At 36.6% G+C, this 23,992-nt stretch overlaps 2 protein-coding genes across 4 annotated transcripts in view; both read left to right on the forward strand.

Moving 5' to 3' along the window:
• The window catches only part of zgc:171572, a 48,473-nt gene extending 31,877 nt beyond the window's left edge, over positions 1-16,596 (forward strand). The window contains exons 9-10 of one of the 2 annotated variants that reach the window (XM_073911316.1): positions 7,630-7,855; positions 12,891-16,596. In XM_073911316.1, coding sequence (XP_073767417.1) covers positions 7,630-7,855; positions 12,891-12,905 — 241 coding nt within the window. In that variant the 3' untranslated portion in view covers positions 12,906-16,596. Of the gene's footprint in view, positions 1-7,629; positions 9,157-12,890 lie in introns of those variants that run through there. The other variant, XM_073911315.1, reaches the window with a different exon arrangement.
• A 6,242-nt stretch (positions 16,597-22,838) lies between these two features.
• Positions 22,839-23,992, forward strand: part of dcp1a (decapping mRNA 1A) — an 11,681-nt gene continuing 10,527 nt past the window's right edge. The window contains exons 1-3 of one of the 2 annotated variants that reach the window (XM_073909198.1): positions 22,839-23,001; positions 23,273-23,313; positions 23,507-23,992. The exon at positions 23,507-23,992 is cut by the window's right edge and continues 503 nt beyond it. Coding sequence is in view for 1 of the 2 variants with exons in the window: in NM_182893.2 (NP_878313.2) it covers positions 22,867-23,001; positions 23,273-23,313 (176 nt within the window). In the remaining variant the exon portion in view is untranslated. 2 annotated transcript variants of the gene reach the window in all.

Raw genomic sequence — 23,992 nt, forward strand, 5'->3', positions numbered from 1 at the left:
TATGCATTTATTTCATTATTCGTGCAGTTGCAGTAAGTGTATAAATATATCTAAATACATTCTAAATTAGTTTGGTCCCGAGTCTAGACTTTAGGGTCATTGTGTTAAAGGAATTTTTTTTTATTAAAACAACTATCATGTCAATATGGAGACAAAATCTCAGGAATATTTCCAGTAGCTTGTTGAATCTGTGCTGAGAAGGATTAAGGCAGTTCCGAGGGCGAAAGGGGGTCCAACCCGGTGCTAGCAAGGTGTACCTAATAAAGTGGCCGGTGAGTGTGTGTGTGTATATATTTTGAAAAATTTCTCAGTGAATATAGGTATTATATTTTGCTGAATTCAAACAAAACAGATTTATTAAACAGATATTTTTATTAAAATAATTCTTTAGCCACCAAAAAAAAATTCTTAAAAAATGTAAAGATAATACATTTAAATTATTGTGAAATATTGTAAAATTGATGTAAACTACAAATTTTCAGATATTTTTGTTTCTCGTGATTTCACCCCCCCAAAAAAAAACAAACTAAATAATATAGGGTGTCTTCTGAAAGTGAAAACTCCCAAACTGGCGACATCTGGTCCTCCCTCAAGCGTAAACGCCTCTAAAGAGCTTGTCTGCTGCGTCTACATGTCACGACTTGTGGAAAACACCAGTGAAAACCCTTCATTTAATGATCCATTAATCAACATGATCCACTAATTGCAGTTTGGTGTAAAAATTAAAGGCACAGTTCACCCAGAAATAACATTTGACACTATTTATTCACCCTTGAGTGGTTACAATTCACAGCTGACTTCCATTGTAGGATCAAAAAATACTGTGAAAGTCAATAGCTGTCTTTTCCAGCATTCTTCAGTGTGTCTTCATCCGTCTTCAAAAGAAGAAAGAAACTCAATCAGGTTTGAAAAATGGGTAAATGATGACAGAATCTTCAATTTTGGGTGAACTATCCCTTTAATCCTCACCACAAACATGTAACAGTCCTAAAATGAGCTTAGTCTTCATCTTTCTACATGCTGTTAATCAGCAAACGCAGATGAGACGACTCCTCTTTTTACAGCTCCGTAATAGTGAGTTTCCCACCCGCAGCTGTGTTCTCCAGCTAATGCGGCCTCCGGCTTTTGTATCGGCCTTTTAATATGCTAATAAGACTGAGGGACGGGGCCTGAGATCTCTTTCCCACACTCAGACATCTCTGCTTGCTCATAATGCGCTACAAAACCACAAGACAAAGAGGGAAGTTATGTTTTGCATATGTAAATGGAGACTATTTTAGGACTGTTAAAGGGACAGTTCACCCAAAATAAGACATGTACTCATCCTCTGCTCGTCTTAAACCTGTAGTGTGCACTAGGCATTACACACTTCAGTCTAAAATAATCATTGATAACATTTCATAGTGAGATGTATTTACATTCGTCTTCTGTTATAAAAGTCACATTACACGACTCAGCCAAATAGACAAGTGCACTTCCTCATGAAAATTTAAGTATGTGAGCGCCTAGAGCATTTAAGCCTAGAGCGCCGTCTGCTGTTAAACACTTGCCTAGAGCACCGTCTGCTGTTAAACACTAGCCTAGAGCGCCGTCTGCTGTTAAACACTAGCCTAGAGCGCCGTCTGCTGTTAAACACTAGCCTAGAGCGTTGTCTGCTGTTAAACATTAGCCTAGAGCGCCGTCTGCTGTTAAACACTAGCCTAGAGCGCCGTCTGCTGTTAAAGACTAGCCTAGAGCGCCGTCTGCTGTTAAACACTAGCCTAGAGCATCATCTGCTGTTAAACACTAGCCTAGAGCGCCGTCTGCTGTTAAACACTAGCCTAGTGCACCACCTGCTGTTAAAAACTAGACTAGACAGCCGTCTGCTATAAAAACTAGCTGAGCGCCGTCTCCTGTTGAACTAGTATAGAGTGCTGTCTGCTGCTTTAAACTAGCCTAGAGCGCCATCTACTGCTTTAAACTAGCCTAGAGCGCCGGCTGCTGTTAAACACTAGCCTAGAGCGCCATCTGCTGTATAAAAAATAGCCCAGCACGCCATTTGCTGTTTAAAAACTAGCCTAGAGCGCCATCTGCTGTTTAAAAAATAGCCTAGAGCACCATCTGCTGTTTAAAAATAGCCTAGAGCGCCATCTGCTGTTTAAAAAAATAGCCCAGAGCACCATCTGCTCTTTAAAAACTAATCTAGAGCGTCATCTGCTGTTTATAAACTAGCCTAGAGCGTCATCTGCTGTTCAAATCTAGCCTAGAGCGTCATCTGCTGTTTAAAATCTAGCCTAGAGCGTCATCTGCTGTTTAAAATCAAAATCTAGCCTAGAGCGTCATCTGCTGTTTAAAATCTAGCCTAGAGCGTCATCTGCTGTTTAAAAACTAGCCTAGAGCGCCATCTGCTGTTTAAAAACTAGCCTAGAGCTTCATCTGCTGTTTAAAAACTAGCCTAGAGCGTCATCTGCTGTTTAAAAACGAGCCTAGAGCGCCATATGCTCTTTAAAAACTAGCCTAGAGGGCCATCTGCTCTTTAAAAACTAGCATAGAGCGCCATCTGCTCTTTAAAAACTAGCCTAGAGCGCCATCTGCTCTTTAAAAAGTAGCCTAGAGCGCCATCTGCTCTTTAAAAACAAGCCTAGAGCATCATCTGCTGTTTAAAAACTAGCTTAGAGCGTCATTTGCTGCTTAAAAACTAGCCTAGAGCGCCATCTGCTCTTTAAAAACTAGCCTAGAGCGCCATCTGCTGTTTAAAAAAATAGGCTAGAGCACCATCTGCTGTTTAAAAACTAGCCTAGAGCACCATCTGCTCTTTAAAAACTAGCCTAGAGCATCATTTACTGTTAAAAACTAGCCTAGAGCGTCATCTGCTGTTAAAAACTAGCCTAGAGTGTTGTTTGCTCTTCAGAATCTTCATCATAGCTCTAATCATTACAGGTTTTCTGAGAAGCAGCTAAAGTGAATGCATGTCGAGCTGTATTTCACAATAACACCTACTTCACACGCACGCAAGTACACACACACGTACACACACACACACACACACACACACACACACACACACACACACACTCACACACACACACACTCACTCACTCATCGAGCCGCAGATGGTTCTCCAGCAGAACTTTGCCCTCCGCATTGAGAGCGATGTTTCCCAGGGGCCGTTCGCTAATGAAGCTGCACTGATTCTATTGTGCGCGCCGTGTCTTTTTCCCCCTCAAAGCTTAATCTCAGACGTGCCGGTTCATTTGTTCACACTAAGGCCTTCAGCTTCAGAGGTCAGAGGTCATGCAGAGAGAAAGTGAGAAACTCTACGCAAGCATTGATGCACACAGGACACGTGAGGCCCTGATTACTGCAACTCTTCATGATTTGATTCTGTTTTGAACTTAATTTATTAAGTTATTTTGACTGAATTGGATCGATATTTAATTTAGTTCAAGTTCATTTGTATAGTGATTTCACAATTATTATTGTTTCAAAGTAGCTTTACAGAAGATGCACATAACTGCATTACAGTCAAAATCAGAGATGTGAAGCTTATTAGTTACTATAACTTTATTAGTTACTATTACTTTAACTAGTAACTAATAGCTCCTAACAGTTATTTATTATACATAACTTTAACTATTAAATGCTATTAGTTACTAGTTAATAAAAACAAAAACAAAGGAACTGTCATTTATTTGTTTATCTTCTCTTGTAAGACTGACTCTACTACTAGAATATGAAAGCATATCAGTAGCTAATTAATTTTAAAATGCAATATGCAAATTTGCAATGCATTATGTAAATTGTGCAATGCGTTTCAATATTTACAGTTTCATTATCCATGATGGTGCAAAATAAAAATTTCATTATATATTTAAACACTCATTTTGCTACCATTTTTGTCAAATTGGGTAATACATTTTAAATTTAATTTCGCAACTTATAAAGCATTACAATTAAAACTGTAAGTTGTAAATGGCAAATGTAAATGATATAGTTACATTTTTTTACTTATTTGTTTTTTAAATGTGGTATCACTTTATTTTGGTGGTTCCTTTAACACATTTTGTTGGCTTTAAGTTGCATTGCATCTACAGGCCAGCCAACTAATTCTCATTAGATTATAAGTAGACTGTCAGGCAGGGGTTCGGGTTAGTGTAAGTTGACACGTATTTGTAAAGTTTCTTATAGTCAGTTAAATGTCTGTTGAAGGAGCAGTATCAGCAGATATAAAAAGACAGTCTACTAATACTCAAATGGACCTTCAAAAAAAGTGTTATATCAAATGCTAATTTAAACATAGAAATACATTAAAGTTTTACATATTACATTTCAATATTAATTTAGCCACTGATATGCTTCCATGCTATGGAAGCTGATCAGTAGCAAAAATTAATTTTAAAATGTAATATGCAGTATTTAAAATGGCAATTTATTTTTATACTTACATTTGCTTTCTCCATGACAAAAAGAAAATTAAATAATATATTTAGACAGTCATATTGTGACCATTTTTGCTTTCACATTGAGTCAAATATTACATTAAAGCCTTACATTTTCAATTTAATTTTGAAAATCAAAAGCATTACAATTAGGATGTAATGCACATATTAAAAATGTGATTTGAAAAGACAAATATGAATTAAATCATTTAATTTTCATAAAAAATTTTCATTTAAATCATTCAATTTTTAGTAAACTGTGCACGTGTGTCTTGGAAAATGTAAATGTGATTTGCATAGCATTGCCATTTTGCTTCCATGTATGTGTGCACGCACGCTTCTAAATGCATTTTCCAGTTCACACAGATTGTTGTAACGTGGACCTCTGCAAAACTCTCACGCCTGGTCATCTGTGATGTACTCCTGAATCACAGCCTTTCGGAGATGATCGGTTGTGTGTTTAGTGGGGATCGTAAACTTCTCACTGTTTGTTTTGCAGTGATTCTTAAATACAGGGTGGTGTTTGGCGTGTGCTAGCATGCTCTGTGCTTTCAGATGTTCAGTTTTACCACAGTTTAATCAAGGTGTGACTCACTTTAATTACTCTGTCTGTTGTAGCATGCTGGAATACTTTAATGATTATTATTTATCACTCGTGAACATGGAGATCTGCTCAAACAGCACTGAGGGCTTTTATTATTATTATTATTAACGAACGAATGAAGGAAGAAAGAAAACCGGGTGTGGATTCTCCACCCTAAAACATTTGTTTACCCTCCGGCTGTCCCAGACTGTATTCTCAGGAACACAAATGGAGATTTTAAGAATATAAGCAATTGCATGTAATACAAGTAGGTGCAGAGTTTTGGTTGCTAAAGACATTTCAGCATGAATCGTGCTCATTTTTATTTTCATCTGACACTGCAGAGTTTAGTTTTTCTGCAATATATGAAAATTAATATAATAAATCCATTGGGAGAGAATTAATCATTGTAGAATTAATTAAATCATTGCTCAATTAGTGCACATTTTTAATTATTTTAGCTGTGGTTTTGTCGGAGGGAAAGCTTCTAAAATGTGAGTGTTCATTAATGTTTAATTATTTTTTTATTATTCAACTCAAACCATATAAATTGAACCATTTCACTTTAGTTGTCATTGGTCACACTGTTTTTATTATTAATTCTGTTAAAGTATATAAGTTCGTCATTTTATTTTAGCATTTATCTTAATTGTTAATGCTATGTGCTTTATTTATTTCCTAAATTCAGGGTTCATACAGATGCTAGAAATCCTTAACAAATACTAGCATTTTATTCGATTTTCAAGGTTTAAAAACTGCTTAGATTAAAAAAAAATGGCTTGAAAATGCAATGTTGTTGCTATTTGTACTATACAGTTTCCTCTAAAAACAATATGGAAATGTTCAAATAAATTAATTTAATAATTTAAATTAATGTCATTTTCTAGATTCAACATTTGGCATTCACTGGCTCAGTTTAAGTAAACAGCATTTAGAGATTTTCAGTGTTGATAAAGGGCTTGGGGCAAACACTGCAACAACTATCATCCTGAGTATAGTCTGTCCATCTATACACTGAGAAATATAGGTACAAGAGCTGTCACTGGGGTGGTACCTTGTCGAAAGGTTTATATTTGTACATAAAGGGTATATATTGGTGCCTCAAAGGTATAAATTAGTTTCTACACATTTTTAAGAGTTACTCTTTTGTACTTCTTAGGTATTAATATGTACTCTTGAGGTATTATTAAGGACCCTCGATGTACAAATATAGACCTTTCAAAAAGGTACCACCCCAGTGACAGCTCTTGTACCTTTATTTCTGAGAGTGCAGTGAAGTATACAATTATATAGGAAATAGCATCTGATATAAAGTGATAAAGAAGTACTTTTATGATTGTAAATACAGTGCTCAGCATAGATAAGTTCAGCCCGTCATAAATCTACAATACTATATTTGTGCATATACATTAGATTAGTCAGTGCTGAAGCCAAATCTGGAGCTCATCTATTAGAATAACCTTTGATAATGCTCCCAAAACTAGTGCAGCCAAATGTATCTTATAGAAATTGAAAATAAAAAAAGAGGAAAAATCAAGAAAAACAAGAAAAAAAATTTGTTTTTTTTGTTAGTTTTTTTTTTTTTTTGCAATATTGTGCTTGAATTTAATTGTATTATCTATTGATTTCTAAATATGTTTAGTGACCTAAATATTATTTTATTAAACAAATCTGTTTTATAAATCTGTTTTGTTTAAATGCACCAAAAAAGTGCCTATATTCACTAAAAAATGCATCAAAATATTCAACTTCAATATGAGATGTACTCAATTATGCTGAGCAGTGCATGTAATTTACCACAGATTTAAAGTGCTGTAAAGTGCTTAAATCTGAGCATGGAAAAGGTGTAAGAACCCTGTAAATTAAGAGGGGTCACATTTATAAAATGTGTGCAGAAACCTTCCTATAAGTGAGCATATGCCAGAATTGATGCATTTATTAAGGATTATGGCTCATATGATGATTTAAAGTGGTTCACAATAAATTAATATTTATTAATTTAAATCAATTAAATAGGTTTCCTGGGAGTTCACTTACAGCTGTGGACATTCTCCTGTCAAATTTTTTTAATATATATATCAAAACCTTTGCGTAACAAGAGGACCTTAATAAGGGCATGTATTCTGCTCTTTTTTACAGGATGTAAAGTGCGTCTCTACTTCTAGAGTGTGTGTTTCAGATCAAAATAGCACACAGATGATGTTCTCCAGCTCTCTGAAACTGACCCTTTTAGGCTTTGATTCTGGTTGGGGTGTTTTGGGTGACTGTCGCTTTAAATTAAAATGAGATTGTGCAGAAGAGGGCGGAGCCACAAATGCCTGTGTGTCAGCATAGTGGCAGATTCAAAAACAAGACTAACGTCGTATGCTAATGAGGGAGAGATGTGCACTAGTGGGCGGGGCTTTCCCCTTCTGACAACACATACAAAAGGAGAATGTCAATCAAAGTGTTTCTGCAGACTGATTTGATCAAGTCTTATGATAAACAATACAATTAATTCATGTTTATCATTAGAAGCTGCATATATTCACACACTTATAAAAGTGCACTGCTGTAAATAAAATATAATGCAGACCTTCTTTTTAATTATAAAAGGAGGCTGAGTTTTTTTTCTTCTGTGTCTGTTAGTTGTGACGAATACGTGACTCAACTGGACGAGATGCAGAGACAGCTAGCAGCAGCGGAGGACGAGAAGAAGACGCTTAACTCTCTGCTACGGATGGCCATCCAGCAGAAGCTAGCGCTCACGCAGCGCCTGGAGGATCTGGAGTTTGATCACGAGCAAATACGCCGGCCTGGAGCCAACGGGCGCACCAGAAACACCGCGCCGCGCATCAAATCCAGCCAAACGCACGTAAGTCGCAGTGACAGCAACGGCCACACAGTGGCGCCAGTGGTTTTCTGCAGCGAGAAATACAAGATCTACTGCGACTGAACCGGTGTACAAAGCTCCGCTCGTGCAAACCTGCTTGCTCTATGCTAACCCATATGATGTGTCCATGTGTTAGCGTGCTCGTAGCCAGGTGCATGTTTTTAGCGCTAGCCGAAGGCAGAATGGTGTACATGTAGTCTCATAGGGTTGTGTTTCCGCACTCGAATTGCACAATTTCTATTTTCGACATGCTAAAGAGAGCCAGCTACTGACCTTATTCTGCAATGCTGAAGTGCGCAAACTTTCCATTCAGTTTCCTATTGGAGAAATGACTAGGAATAATAAACGGTCAAACTGCTCGCTCAACAAACAAGTGTGTTTGAGTATCGCAAAAAAAGCTGATTAATATAATCAAACAATATCAGTTTGAGACATCAAGCAGCAGAACAAGCTGTGTTAATGTCTAGAAATCAAGGGAAGTGAATATCAGCTGACGTTTCGATTCAACTGCAGTGCCAGCTCATATGTGAAGAATAAGGTCTGTAGGCTCGAGTTGTGCGGTTTCTCTTCTGTCCATCTCTCTCTCCTGCCTCTGAAATCAGCAGCCCGTCCGATCAGGTAATCAGGTTTACAGGCCCAAGTAAACCGCATATGCAAACCTCCTCCTGCCTTGTTGACATGCAGGAAAAGTCGTTAAATTGTGCCATTTTTGTTGTAATCGAGCACCGTGTCCTAACGATACATGACGTAATGCTGTAACATGCGATAAGAGGTGTCTTTTCCGCTTTTGTGTCAATCTCAATGCACAGAGTCAGTTTTAGAAACTAATTTGACATCGCAGCTGAAATTAAAGCATAAGCTACTATGATAACGATGACTTCTGGTACTGATTATGTACGTAAAGTAAGGGATAATGTTGATCCAGCCGGTTGTTATCACAGAAAAGAGCTAGAACGGTTTATATATACAATTGAAATCAATTATTCGCCCTCCTGTGAATTTATTTTCCTTTCAAATATTTCCCAAATGATGTTGCACAGATTCAGGAGTTGTTCACAGTATTTCCTATAATATTTGTTCTTCTGGAGAAAGTCTTATTTGTTTTATTTCGACTAGAATAAAATCAGTTTTTATTATTTTTAAAGCCATTTTAAGGTCAATATTATTCGCCCCTTCAGCAATATTAGTGTTGGATTGTCTCCAGAACAAACCACTGTTATACAATGGCTTGCCTAATTCCCCGATCTTAACCTTATTAAGCTAGCGAAGCCTTTAAATGTCACTTTAAGCTGTATAGAAGTGTCTTGAAGAATATCTAGTCTTATAATATGTGCTGTCATCATGGCAAAGAGAAAAGAAATCAGTTAGAAATGAGTTATTAACTCTTATGATTAGAAATGTGTTGACAAATCTCTCCATTAAATAGAACTTAAGGGGAAATATAAATAATTAAAATTTAATAGGAGGGCGAATAGTTCACAGTATATAACAACTAACTGGATATATATATATATATATATATATATATATATATATATATATATATATATATATATATATATATATATATATATATATATATATATATAGTCACGATGATTGATAGAAGCTGGATAAGTAGTATTATTACACCTTGGAAAGTCATGATTGTCCAATCAGAATTAAGACGTCCACAGAATTGTGTAGCAAATTTAATAACATGTTATATTAATAATAAATGTAAACGTAAACATCATCCACTCGGTATGCACTTGTAATAAACCCGTCCATATTCTGCGCATCTGATTGGCTCTGCTGTTTAAATATTTAAAAGCCAACATGCTGTGTTGCCGTAATCGTGTGTTAGGACACGGTGTGATGTCGAATATAAAGCAGCGGGCTGGTTATAGAGTGTGTGTGTTTTACACTGGCGAGGCAGGCGGGAGCGACGCGTGTTCATTAATCAGCCAATGGGCTTCAGGCTTGCTCTTTTGTTGTTTTGGGTTGCGCTGCAGAACTCTTTCTGAAAGCTTTAATACGTTTTAGACTTGCGTTTACTTGAGCACACTCGACACACGGCTTTACTGGTGAAGGGCTTGTCTTGTGGTCGTCGTGAAGTTATGATTTATATTGCAGATGAAACATTAGAGAGGCCTTATCTGTTGTTTCTGCTCATAAATAGTGTGGCGGTCTCATTTTCAGGATTACACTGAAGAAAAATGGTTTGTTTGGATTTGCTAAATTTAAAGTAAGTGGTTGCGAACAATTCGTAAGCGCTGAATTACTTAATTTGTTTGTTTAAATTCAGCCCATACAAATTGTTTGCAACCACTTACCTTATTAAAAAAATTTAGTAAATCAAATTTTTTTTAAGGGTATATAAAACATGAGAGAAAGACAAACCATCTATGATTTAAAGCTTCTTGCTAAATGCTATCGAAATTTAGCACGCATCGTCTGACATTGATAATAAAGATGGAAGCTCAGTCGCTTCCTGTTGATCATAACTTGCGCAAATATCCAGAACGTGAGTGAAATCTGTTCATATAAACGCTAGATTTGGCTCATGAAGCTGTCATGCATTGGTAAATACGACCGCAACTTAAACCTCTGGCTTAAATAACACATTTATATACAATCAGAGGTCATATTTTGCATCATGTTCTACCTTTGCATTGGGGATCTGCTTTTAATAATGTGTGAAAATAACTCGTATCACAATATCAAGCATATTCAGTCTTTCGTGTACATCATAACCAGAGTTATTCAGACATTCTCAATATAAAATTCATAATCTATATTCATTTAGTGATTCTCAAATTGCTGCAAATGAGCTAACCAACGGCTTGAGATCACTGTATTTGTAAACTAAAAATACAGCGACTTATATCAGGATCTTTGATTATGATAGCAGTGTTAATAATGTAACTCTTGCATTCTCATCGTGTCTCGGCTTATTATCGTCATTCATTTTGTTTCTTTAGATTGGTCAAAGAGAAAGTGACAAACGTCTGATCATTATAAACCAAATTTTGTCCAGATTTTAATGTTTTTCCGTCTTGAGTCAGTCATTCATTAAGGCAAGACACTATAGGAAATGTTTGGTCTGAACTTTTTAAATGAATTGCAAAAAAATAAACCCAAAAAGCTCATGTAAGTCTTGTTTTTGTCACATATACATTGAAGATTTCAATTCCATCACATATTTTTATAGTCATTTAGTCCAAAAAATGTCGCTTAAACATTTAGATGCATCAGGCTTGGTAGTTGTGATAATATCTGTATTTCGGTTATATATACCAAACAATACCTTTTTACACGCACCAAATTTGACAGTTTTATCTATATATATTCTGAATAAACACGACAAACTTTAGTTTTATTTCTGTCTATAATTCTGATCAAACACAGAATTTGACTGTTTTATGTCTATATATTCTGATTAAACACAGAATTTGACCATTTTATCTCTATATATTCTGATTAAACACCAAATTTACCTGTTTTATTTTTATATATTCTGATTAAACACCAAATTTACCTGTTTTATTTTTAGATATTCTGATTAAACACCAAATTTTACAGTTTTATCTTTATATATTCTGATTAAACACCAAATTTTACAGTTTTATCTCTATATATTTTGATTAAACACAAAATTTTACAGTTTTATATATTCTGAATAAACACCAAATTTTACAGTTTTATTTCTATATATTTTGATGAAACATCAAATTTGACCGTTTTTGTCTATATAGTCTGATTAAACGCACCAAATAAGATAGTGTTATCTCTATATATTCTGATTAAAACTGTAAAATTTTGTCAGTTTAATCAGAATATATAGAGATAAAAATGGTCAAATATGGTTTGTTATAAGAATAAAGACAAAAATAAACACAATTTTGCAGTTTTTATCTCTATATATTCTGAATAAAAGTGTCAAATTTGGTGTTTAATCAGAATATGTAAAGATTAAGCTGCCGTATTCGGTGTGTGTGTGTGATCACATTATAGACAGAAATAAACGCACCAAATTTTGCAGTTTCATTCTGTCTATATTCTGATGGCGCACACCAAATACGACAGTTTTATCTCTATATATTCTGACCCCACACACCAAACTTTTTAAATGTATTCTAATGATGTACGTCACTTTTATTTCATCTGTTATTCTCATTTTTTTAAATGACAAACATTAAACTTAGCAGTTTTGTGTTCTAAAATCATACGCCAAAACCCTGTCCATAATCTAATTACTTAAACCAAAGTTATTGTAGCAGGATGGTGGGGTGTGTGTGTGTTCATTTTTTAGCCTCTTCATCTGTAGTGTCTTGCCTTAATCCATTACATCTCTAATGCAGGACACATGAAAGCATAATAATCAGCTTCTGCAGGGTGTTGTGCTTGTGGTGATGGTCATTCTGCTATTTGGGCTCTTGTGGACCTCTGGCTTCTCTGTTCTGCTGTTTTTCTGACTGAATCCTAATGAAATGTCATTTAGCCGACATGCTAAAAGCTACGACTGCACAATACTGCAAACATATGCAACATTAGTATTGCGATTACGATATTTCTTGCAATAAAACATTTCCCTATTAGCTAAATTATTTATTATCGTTTATTAACACTATCAATTATCATACTAAAATAAACAAATGATAGCTATATTTCTGATCTAATATATTTATAAAAAAATTATGTCAAAACGCAAACATCTGACACTTAATGACTGAGCCTTATTGTCATTTCATCTCAACTCTCACTATTCGTGTTTATTTTTAGCTCTAGATTCACCTTTGAATTGTTCTAGCCAATAACAGAGCAGCACCTCTTATGGAGGTGGGGCTAAATATAGTACAGCCCCATCTGATTGGTCAAATTTGCAATCAATACAATACGCATGCTTGAATTGTAATTTATTACATCTCTCTGCGATACGAATGTTGCATATGCTGTTCTCTCGAAAACAATTTTTAAAATCTATATATATTGTGCAGCTTAACTAACGACTTTTATCTCTATTTTTAATTTACAGTTACATTCGGTCTGAATCTGATCTGGGAACTCGACAAATTTCTCCACAAATCCAGACTTAAGTTTTTTGGATTACAAGAGACACTGGATTGCCTTTACTTGTAATCATCGGAAATGCAAACATTTGTTTTATTTATATATATATATATATATTTGCTTGTATAATGAGGATATTTAGGGTTTTATGCGCACATGGGAAGCCATTGGGTCACAAAGTCCTGAAAACCTGAGCTCGTAGAAAAAAAATGGGTCAATGTTTTTTTTTTTGTCTAAATATTCATTCACATTTTGATTGTTTTTGTAATCATTCCTATTTTAATATAAGGTTAAACTGCTTTATATTACGATTATTAGAGGTGTTCTGGTTTGTGAGTCACTTCACGTATTTTACACTAATAGTATTGAATAGTATTCTTTACGTTGATCACGTTATTATAACTCGCGCAATTCATGATCTACTCGTCATCTTTATGAAACGATTCGTACGTGGTATTCGTGTGTTCTACTGACATGTTTTTACGTTCGCTTTACTGCCATCGCCGGCGCTCAGACGCTGAGCTATTGTCTATTTATTATCATCATTTTGTCTATGTAATACTAAAAGTTAACCGAATAAAAATAATCAGACGTAAAAACCAGCAAATTAATAAACGTATTTAACACTGAATAGATTTTTAACACCTTACACTAAGGTTCAAATATCAGCATTTATGAATCTAGGTTTATTTCTTTTATATACAAGTATATTAGTATTGTGACTTTTCTACATTAAGGTTTCATTTGTTAACATGACTTAATGCGTTAGCTAACATGAACTAACAAGGAGCAAAATATTACAGTGTTTAATTATCTGTTAGCAAAAATACAGTCCTGAATTGTTTATGATAGTTGCTTTAATGTGTATAAAAACACGCGAGTAAGAAAATATTAGTAAATGTCGAACCTAGATTAATACTGTAGAACTACTGCTCATCGTTAGTTGTCGAATGTTAATAAATGAAACTATTTTAATGCTGGGTTCACACCGAATGCGAATTTAAGAATTTGCCCAAATTACATTATGTGAATATTATTAGGTAGAGTAGTTAGATAATGTGTAATGTGCGATGCGTTTGCGGTATTCGTGCAATTGCATCTTCCATGCAAGATGAAAAAATTAGAGTCGAAAAACATCCTTTGAGTAATTTAGAGCAATTTCGAATTTGGTGTGACCACTGCAAAGTGTTACGTCTCATTCACACGGGGCGTCTGCGTTAACGCTTGAACTGTGTGTCTGACATTTTACATTGAATTGATTGTCATGGTAACAACAGCCAATCACATCCAGCTTCAGTTGCGTCAAAAAAAATGGAACACAAAAACATAGTAGTAGTTATGTTCAAAAGTGGATTATTTATATTTACCAGTCTTGATAATACACTATTCCTCCCATCTTTTTTGATGTACTGCCATTTTCTAGTGTTGATTAGCGAACTTGATTGGCTAGCATGAGCACTATTATATTTGAATAAAGCCATCTGATTGGCTGACGCATATTAGCGCTTAAAAATTCAATTTCTGATGTTTTGCATTGTCGTGATCACCATAATAACATCAGTCAGGTTCACGTATATCCACCTGATTGGCTGATGTATGTTAGTATTTAAAAATTTTCAACTACTGACATTTTGCATTGATGTGATTGTCATAGTACATTTTTTTTGACGTACGACTATTCTCTGGTGTTTCGCGAACTTTATTGGATAGCGTCTTCACTATTATATTTGAATATAGCGATCTGATTGGCTAGCACATGTTAGCGCTTAATGTTATTAACTTCTGACATTTTTCGTTGACTTGATCGTCAGAGTATGCTATTACTCCATTTTTGTTAAAGTACTGCTATTCTGCAGTGTTGCATGAACTTGATTGGCTAGCATCTTCACTATTATATTTGCATACAGTGATCTGCTTGGCTTATGCATGTTAACGATTAAGAAGATTTAAACTTAGACATTTTACGTTGACGTGATCGCCATAGTACGATTTTCCTCCATTTTTTTGACTAATAACTGTTCTCTGGTCTTGCGAAAACTTGATTGACTACCATCCTCACTATTTTATTTGCATAAATTGATCTGATTGGCTGACGCATGTGTTGGTGCTTAAAAAATCCAGCTTCTATAATCAATGGACCCAACACAAATCAACTTACCCATGATTCAGTTCAGCAATGCTTGTCGTCACTCCATTAAAAGTAAATAAGAAGCGTTAATGTTGACGCCCCGTGTGAACGGCGCATTACCAAGCACATTTTTAACGTTGTTCAAATAAACACTAGGTTAATGTAACGAATTATCGACGTTCGCGACATGTTACCGAACTCTAGTGTATTGTAAGTGTTTGCCGTTTTTCTTTTCTCCATTTCAAGCACCTTCGCTCAAGCTTTACGCGGATCACTGACCTCCTGCATTCTGTGCAAGAAAAAATAATTAATTCCAAATTGGAATGCCGTCATTCTCTCTCTCTATCGTGCCAAGTGTCGGTACAAACGTTCGGTTGGTTCACGAATCAGAAACGCTTCGTTCGAGGGTTCGCCCTGCTTTTCCGACCCTCCATTCGGGTTCGTTTTTCGTTTGTGATCTTCATTCTGACCATTATAGTGCCTTTTTTTTGTTGTTCTTCTGATAACGAGAGAATGAATCCTTAGTTTAGCGTTTAGTTTTAGCATTTTTTTTCTGTTTCTCACTCCTTAAGGATGAACAGCGGATGATGTTTCCGACTTAGCAGCAGCAATAAGTACAGAAGACATTCATTCTGTTTTCAAGGGTGCGAATCATTAGAGAAATAAATCCCATTGTGCCGAATTCGTCAGGTCAGTGATCCTAATAGCAAATTCAGGGGTTTTAGAACACGTTATTTTTTTCGCCAGAATGGTTTTGAAGCTAGAATTGATCATGAAAATGAACGGAGACACGAACCCGGTGTGTGTTTTTTGTGTTATTTTAGCGGTGTAGAAGAGCTGGTGTGATATTGATCGTGTTGTGAGGAAGCTCGTGTCTTTTTTTGTTAATGGTTTTGTTTTCTTTTTTTATTTTCTACATGGTTATATGAGCATTACAACTTCAGGAAACAGAAAACGTGCTGCATCAACAAGCCGATGCTGGCATGAACGCCGCATTGTGTTTGTTGAGGCGAAAAAATTATTAAATGTGTTCGGCAAGAGAGGAAGAAAACAAAATTAAGTGCAATTACAACCTGGAGTTGAGATGGTAAATGAGGTTTTCTGTTTGCTGGAAGTGATGGCGTTGTGATTATTCAACTAGCTGTGGAAGCTTATTATCGGACACTCTTATTATTATTACTATTAATATTATTATTGTGTTCCAGTATTGATCTCTAAGGATCTATACGTTTGATACCTTTATATGAAACGATGACACGCATTTGTTTGTATTAATTTGAAACGTGGAACTGAACTTTCTAATGTGCATTACTCCGTCATATGCATGTTTCCGTCAGCTATGAGACTTGTACACAGAACTGAAAACAAACTCAGAACTCCAAAGACTCGACTTGAAAAGGACAAAAATGTTTAGTTTTTGAAAGAATTAGACCTTTTACACTTGAACTAACCCGAGTATTGTTTTCTAGAGGTTTACCTGTCTGTGTAGGGGGAGTCATGCTGGTTAAAGTCAGTAAAAACAAAATAAAAGTCACTCAGCGTTTGTCTTGTGTCTCGACTCATTCTTGATTTAAGATTGTGGGACTTTCATCATGTTTATTTTCATTCTGGTTTCACTACAGTGTGTCTGCGGGGTCTTAACCAGTTAAACTCTGCGGACCCGGTACCGGGTCTGTAACGTTATTGACTTTCGCTTTCAGATTTAAAGGGCTAGCATTGCACCAGACCCCCGTAAGTGGTGTCGTTTGAAAGTGTAGAATCTATATTTTATGCACATATGCATCACTTTGGTTTTTATTTTACTGTACAAAAGTTATTTACACTTAAATACACAGTATTTTGGATCCCCGAGCTGGGTATTGAACATTGGTTCATTTTCATATTTTTCATATGACACATGTACAAGTTCTAGCTCAAATGAAAGCTCTTGCCGGTGCTCATACTGTTCTAGCATTCTTTATACTGAATTATATTCACATATCAAACAGTTGCTGAATGAATCGTGGTGTTTCCATGGCGCAGAAGAGAAAACAATACATTTATGATCAATAAGCAGCCCCAGATAGCACAGACAGCTGTCATCTCTTACCTTATGCTGTGCGCTTCAGGGCCATTCTCCTTGTTGTTGAGCTGATGTGCATAAGTAATCCTTTTATATGTCTGACGTGCTCCAACCACAGTGAATTATGTTTGATCAAACTAAAGAATAGTGAAATATGAAAGCAGTGATCGCTCCCTGTGGCTTGTACAGCACCTCTCATCAGTTGAAATACAATAACTTTTGCATAGATTATGGTGGAGACATTTTTCTTTTTTCCTATGATTACAGACATGTGCAGGAACCACCAACATTAATTACAGCACGCGAGACCACACACAACCTAAAAGGTGCACTTTCAAATTTGACTTTATAAAAAAATAATACGAAAAGCGCCTCTTTTAGGTGTTTATTATAACACAGACAACATATACAGGTATTTTAAACACTTTCAATAGTGTTTTATGAAAATTCAAAGGGTTTTCTTTAAAATGATACCAAATTTTTGCATTTACACCTCTGCATGTGGATTTGGGAAGCTTTTAAATTTGGGTAGGCAAAATCCAGGCGGAAATCCCCAAATAGCAGCAGAGTTTAACTGGTTAAAATGTCAAAAACTAAAGTTTAAACCTTAAAAATGTACTAAAATATGGTGTTATATGTCTTCAATACATTTGAAAAGGTCTTAATTTTTCTTTGTCAAGGCTATCAGAAATATAAATTGATTAATTCTATTGACCAACATGGTTTAATTATCTTGCTTACATCCTGTTAATAACATTAGTTTAACAGTTCTTCGTGTATTTCTGCATACTGTTTTGCTGTGAATACATTTAGTTTATTATAGTTTTTAGAACTTAATTTTAGTTTTAACTTAAACATTTTTTAAAGAAAGTTTATGGTAATAAATCTATATATAACTCTTCTGATACATTTTTTACAATATGTGGCAGAGAAAAAACAGAATTTTAATTTCAATGAGGCGAATAACTGGCCATCACAAGCAATCCTTCACATTTTGCCTAGTAAAAGTCTGAATATTCATTTGTAATTGTCTTAAATCTTAAATTTAATTTGGTGAAACCTGCAGAAACCCTGCACTAATGCTGTTTGTTATTTATTAAGAGTAACAGGAGAGCATTAATGAAAAATAAAACTGAATTACTAACAAGAACATGGAGGATTTGCTTTAGTCCTGTGGCCAGCACTAGTTGCAGTATTCAGTCATTCATTTTCCTTCAGCTTTGTCCCTTCATTTATCAGGGGTCGCCACAATGGAATGAACCATTAACTATTCCAGCATATATTTTATGTTCCAGCTGCAACCCAGTACTAGGAAACACACACACACACTCATCCACACACACACTACAGCCAATTTAGTTCATCAGTTCCCCCACATTGCATGTGTTTGCACGGGGGGGAGGAACCTGGAGCACCTCACCAACTGACGCAAGAAATGCCAACTAGCCCAGCTAGGACTCGAACCAGCGACCTTCTTGCTGTGAGGCCACAGTGCTAACCACTGAGCCGCCGTGCTTCATTCAGAAGTGAAATCCAACAGAACAAATCTGGTCTGATGGTTTAAAATGCAGGTAAGCCCTTTAAGTTTCATTGAAGTTTAAAGTAAGTGTCCTTGAAGTCGAGCTTGTCCTTTATTCCACTTTCATGGCAAACACTTCTAATGTAACGCCTAAATGCACATAACTAACCTAAATCAAGCTAGCTAGTATGCAAAGGCCACAGAATGTTGGTGAAATAACTTATTAGCTGACCCAGCGGGGGGTCATATTAATTTATTTCTCTTTTTTTAATGATTTTTCAATTGGTTTTCTCTTAATATAACATACAAATGCACACAAATTCTGTACAAAATTGTTAATAAAATTAGAAAAAAAATACTCATTAAACGCACATGACACATTCTCAATCATGAAGTCCACTCATAGTTTAAGTGTAGGGCGTTGAGTGTCTTTCCAAAACCTCAGCATTTGATTTATTGATTCATTTATTTTTAATAAGTCTCATCTCACAAATCAAATGGAGCTCTTTCATTGATCAGTGGAGAAAGAGGAGACCATCAAAACTGACAATCCATCAAAATTAAGGCCGTTTCTCTCTCCAAAGATTACCCTAATGCAAGTTTTTGGTTGCTGGTTTATTTTTTGAGACTGTTGAATATATATAGACTTGTTTTCAATTGGGTTTGAACGAGTGGCCATGTATATTGCTTTATGTCTCCCCCTTGTGTCTGTTAAAGGAATTGCACCAGTTTCTGTCTTCTGCAAACAACTGCAGCTGCATTAAATTATGAATATCCATCAAGCAGGTGATGTTATCATTGCTAACAAAGTGGACTCGTTAAAAACACAGCTTTATTAAAGAGGAAATTCAAATAAAATGGTCCACAACTATCATCTTTGTTCTTATAAAGCAAACAAAAAGCAGCATATTCGCATGAGGAAGAGGTTCAGACCATTTCTACACATTATACACATTATTTGATCATATTTATAGTTATTAACAACATGCTGGGTGGTTTTTGGCATATTTTAGAGGGGGACAACTCTGATACCCCGGGATTACCTTAATTACTAACAATTACCATAATAATTGATAATGAATGCTATAATGTTTTCATGCTGTAGTAAAGTGTATTATGTTGTGTTTATTGTATATTTATTTTCTTGTGTAGGCCTATATTGTGTATTTACAACCTAATGGATGCTACATCATAATGTAGGATGAACTAGTATGTGTGTGCGTAGTCTGATTTAATGCTCTTCCTCCAGCTCCTGCAGTGTTTTAGGATTGAGGAACTCTCCACACACACACACACACACACACACACACCGTCTGCAATCAGGAGAATGAAACTGATATTATGCTTATATATGCAATAAAAAAACAATCATGCTGAAATCTGTTTTTGTGTCTTTTTAATGGTCACGTTCATGGTTATTCATTATCAGATGAGCTGCTATTGCTGAAAGTGTTTGTTGATTATTCATTGCTATTAAAGTTTTGAAGATGCTTCAGCTTGATAGTCACGTTCTGCTAATTGTATACTTTTAGTTTTTCTGAAATATACTGACATGGTCATCAACTTCAGTCATCACACGCAAGGAATAAAGTCGCATTTTGGCTAATTTTCGTTTTTAAGCAATGTGAAAATGTCCTTAGGAAGTCATTAGTGGGCTGACGCACACACACTGATGCTATGAAAGCTGTAATGTTGTTTAGTTGTGTGTTAAAGTCTGCATGAAATCAAAATGTGCGATGTTTATTTTGCAAGCTCACATTTGTTGTTCTTTTCCATCTAAAACTGAATCTGTGCAGCTTCATCCACTGTGAAAAACTGCTTGTAATCTTTAATTATCACCTGACAAACCTCATGGTTTATCTCTGATGATGTCAGCTTGACAGACTGGGCGAAACATGCTTAGCCACGCCCCTCCAATCTGGTTTGCTGTGAGGAAAAGGTTAGAGGTGGAGCACAAAAATAAAACCCCGCCCCCTACTCAATATTCTGCTTCAGCTGGAAATACGACGTCATAATGGAATAATTCATATAATTTATAGCGCATCTATATGTATGTTCATACACCCGAAGCGCTTCACAATCATGAGGGGGTCTCCACACCACCACCAGTGTGCAGCTCCACCTGGATGATGCAACGACAGCCAAAGGACAACAGCGCCAGGGCTTCACCCCACACCAGCTATAGAAGAAGCAGGGGCTCTGCTAGGAGAGGGAAGTTAGGACTATGCTGAGGGCCCACATGTTGTCATTATCATCAAGGACCCATGACCCGACCCCCTAACCCCGTTACTTGTAAGAGGGCCAGTGGCGCCCCTGGGATGGAGTGCAGAGAAATTAATAAAGGCAATTCAGTGGATGGGGATGATTGGGAGGCCATGATGGGTGAGGGCTGATGGAGGGAATTTGGCCAGGACACCAGGGTTACAACCTTACTCTTTACCAAAAGTGCCATGGGATTTTTAACGAACAAAGTCAGGACTTCAATTTAACATCTCATCTGAAAGACGGCGCTCACTGACAGTATAGAGTCCCCTTCACTATACTGGGGTATTAGGACTCACACAGACTGCAGGTTGAGCGCCCCCTGCTGGCCTCACCAACACCACTGCCAACAGCATCCTAGTGTTCCCATGTGGTTTAGTCCAGCCCTGCTTAGATTCAGTGAGTAACCGGTCTTGGCAGGGTGATATGACTGTGGCTGTCTGCAGTAACATTAAATGGGAGAAATCAGTTCGATTTGAATCTCATTTCCTGTATTTACATTCTTTTTGGGAATATATGATGCAAAATCCAGAATATGATTAAGCAGAATAATGATAAATTCTGCAAAAAGAGTTGTATAGGCTACTAAACTATACGGAAAATGTGTCTTATTTTCTGTTCCATAGGGGTCGAGAACCATTTATAATGTCAAATGTTCATCATTAATGTTTTGTGTGTGAATAAAATGTAATAAGCATGTCTGTTTCCATCTCTATGGCTTCCTCTGTTAAACGTTTATGAAACTAGCTTCTGTAATGTAAAAATTGATTATTTGATGTACTCGACGACAAGAGACACGTCAACACAGAATCAGTCTGTTTTGCCGAGAGATTGCAGCAAAAATGTAAGAATAGTCTATAGTTATATGAAAATGTCTTAATTTTGCAAATAGCTTGAAGTTACTTTCACAATTGCTAACAGGTGGTGTCACGGCCGGCGCAGCAAGATCGCCTCACAGCAGGAAGGTCGCTGTTTCGAGTCTCGGCTGGGTCAGTTGGCATTTCTGTGTGGAGTTTGCATGTTCTCCCCATGTTGGTGTGGGTTTCCTCCGGGTGCTCCAGTTTCCCCCACAGTCCAAACACATGCGCTATAGGTGAACTGATCAATTAAATTGTCCGTATCCCTGCTAAAATGTCCAGCTAAAACCAGCTTAACAAGCCTGGTTTAAGCTGGACATAGCTGGTTTTGGCTGGGCTCCCAGCCTTCTAGGCTGGTCAAGCTGGATTTAGCTGGTCATTTTCCAGCCTGACCAGCTAAGACCAGGCTGGAAATGGCTGGAAACCAGCCTGGAAGTGGCCAAAACCCCTCTAAAACCAGCCTGATTGACCAGCTAAAACCAGCCAACCAGTCTAGGCTGGTTTAAGCTGGATTTTTTAGCAAGGTAGTGTATGAGTGTGGGTGTTTCCCAGTGATGGTTTGCAGCTGGAAGATCATCCGCTGTGTAAAACATATGCTGTATAAGATGGCGGTTCATTCCGCAGTGGCGACCCCGGATTAATAAAGGGAATAAGCCGACAAGAAAATAAATGAATGAATGAATGAAGCTAACAGGTTCTGTCTGTGAGTAAACATGACCTGATTATTGACATGAGCTAATTTTCATTTAACCAACTCGACATGACTTATTTTCTTTCTTTCAAGCAGAGGGGGAAAAACTAAGATGTTTTTAACAAATATTCCATGGTCATAATAATGTTTAGCCATGTTACGAAATAATAAAGTTCCCTCTTGTTTTCAAATAAATCAGTAGTAAGTTTATGACAGAGTTTTCAGCGTGCACTGTAAAACACACTGAGTTTTTATAAAGGGGAAAAAGACTAAGGGCACCAGAAGTAATAACAATCACTTTATTTATAAGTTATTCTGGATGTTCGCTTTTGTTGTTTTTATCCGACGGAACTATGCGCGGACATAACATAAGTCGAACCGGAAGTGCTCATCCAGAAAAGCGCTCCGTATGTTGATAGAAGATGGAGTGTGTGAATAAAGCGGGTCAGCTCATGAGTTTAGCGGCTCTACAGCAGCATGATCCCTACATAGTGAAGTTGCTGGATGTGACCGGACAGGTCGCGCTTTACACCTTCAACCCCAAAGCCAACGAATGGGTGAGAAACTCAGTGTTTACTGTGTGCGCGCAGGTTAGCTTAGCCCGCAGTTGCTAATGGCAACGCCACTGCTCGTCAGCATCATCAGCTGCGTTATAGTGTGCTGTTTGTCGAGATCAAGTGATGAGGAACGCAGATCTGACTGTAAAGTCACCAAAAATAAGAATTGATTTTAATTGAAATGAATATTTGATGTTGTTTTTGTATTCATTTATAAGATGATGATGGAATATGAGACGGTTTTGAAACTAACACCTCTTTCTGACTTTAGGAGAAGAATGAGATTGAAGGCACATTATTCGTTTATGCCAGGTGAGCATTTACTGGAACTAATTTATTTCAATAAATAAATGAAGTGACTTTTGAAGTGAACAGTTGCATCGCTTTCAGTTAGCGATAAATCAAATCCAAAACACACATCAGCCCCTTTATGAGGTACACCTTACTAGCACCAGGTTGAACCCCTTTAACCTTCAGAACTGCCTCAATCCCCTTCATGTTGTAGATTCATCAAGCTACTGGAAATATTCCTCAGAGATTTTGCTCCATATTGTCATGATAGCATCACACAGTTGCTGCAGATTTGTCGGCTGCACATCCATGATGCCAATCTCCCGTTCCACCACATCCCAAAGCTGCTCTATTGGATTGAGCTCTGGTGACTGTGGAGGCCATTTGAGTACAGTGAACTCATCGTCATGTTCAAGAAACCAGTCTGAGATGATTGAGCTTTATGACATGCTGCGTTATCCTGCTGGAAGTTCTGCTATCCATATCCGGCCGGGGAGATTCATCTAGATCTACCTGAGCTCACACTCCCCTCTTGCCCTGCAAACGGGAGGGAACCCAGGGCTCAAGGATCTCATAAGCTCAGGGGACAGCATGCCAAACAGGCTTTATTATCAATCATCAGCTAAGTGTGAACTCTTGAAATGAAGTGCAGTCTCAGGCTTCTGTTTGCTGAAGATACATCGTACATCTGTAGCTTTTT

This window comes from Danio rerio, chromosome 8, assembly GCF_049306965.1.
Source record: "Danio rerio strain Tuebingen ecotype United States chromosome 8, GRCz12tu, whole genome shotgun sequence".
In the NCBI taxonomy this organism is placed as follows: Eukaryota; Metazoa; Chordata; class Actinopteri; order Cypriniformes; family Danionidae; genus Danio; species Danio rerio.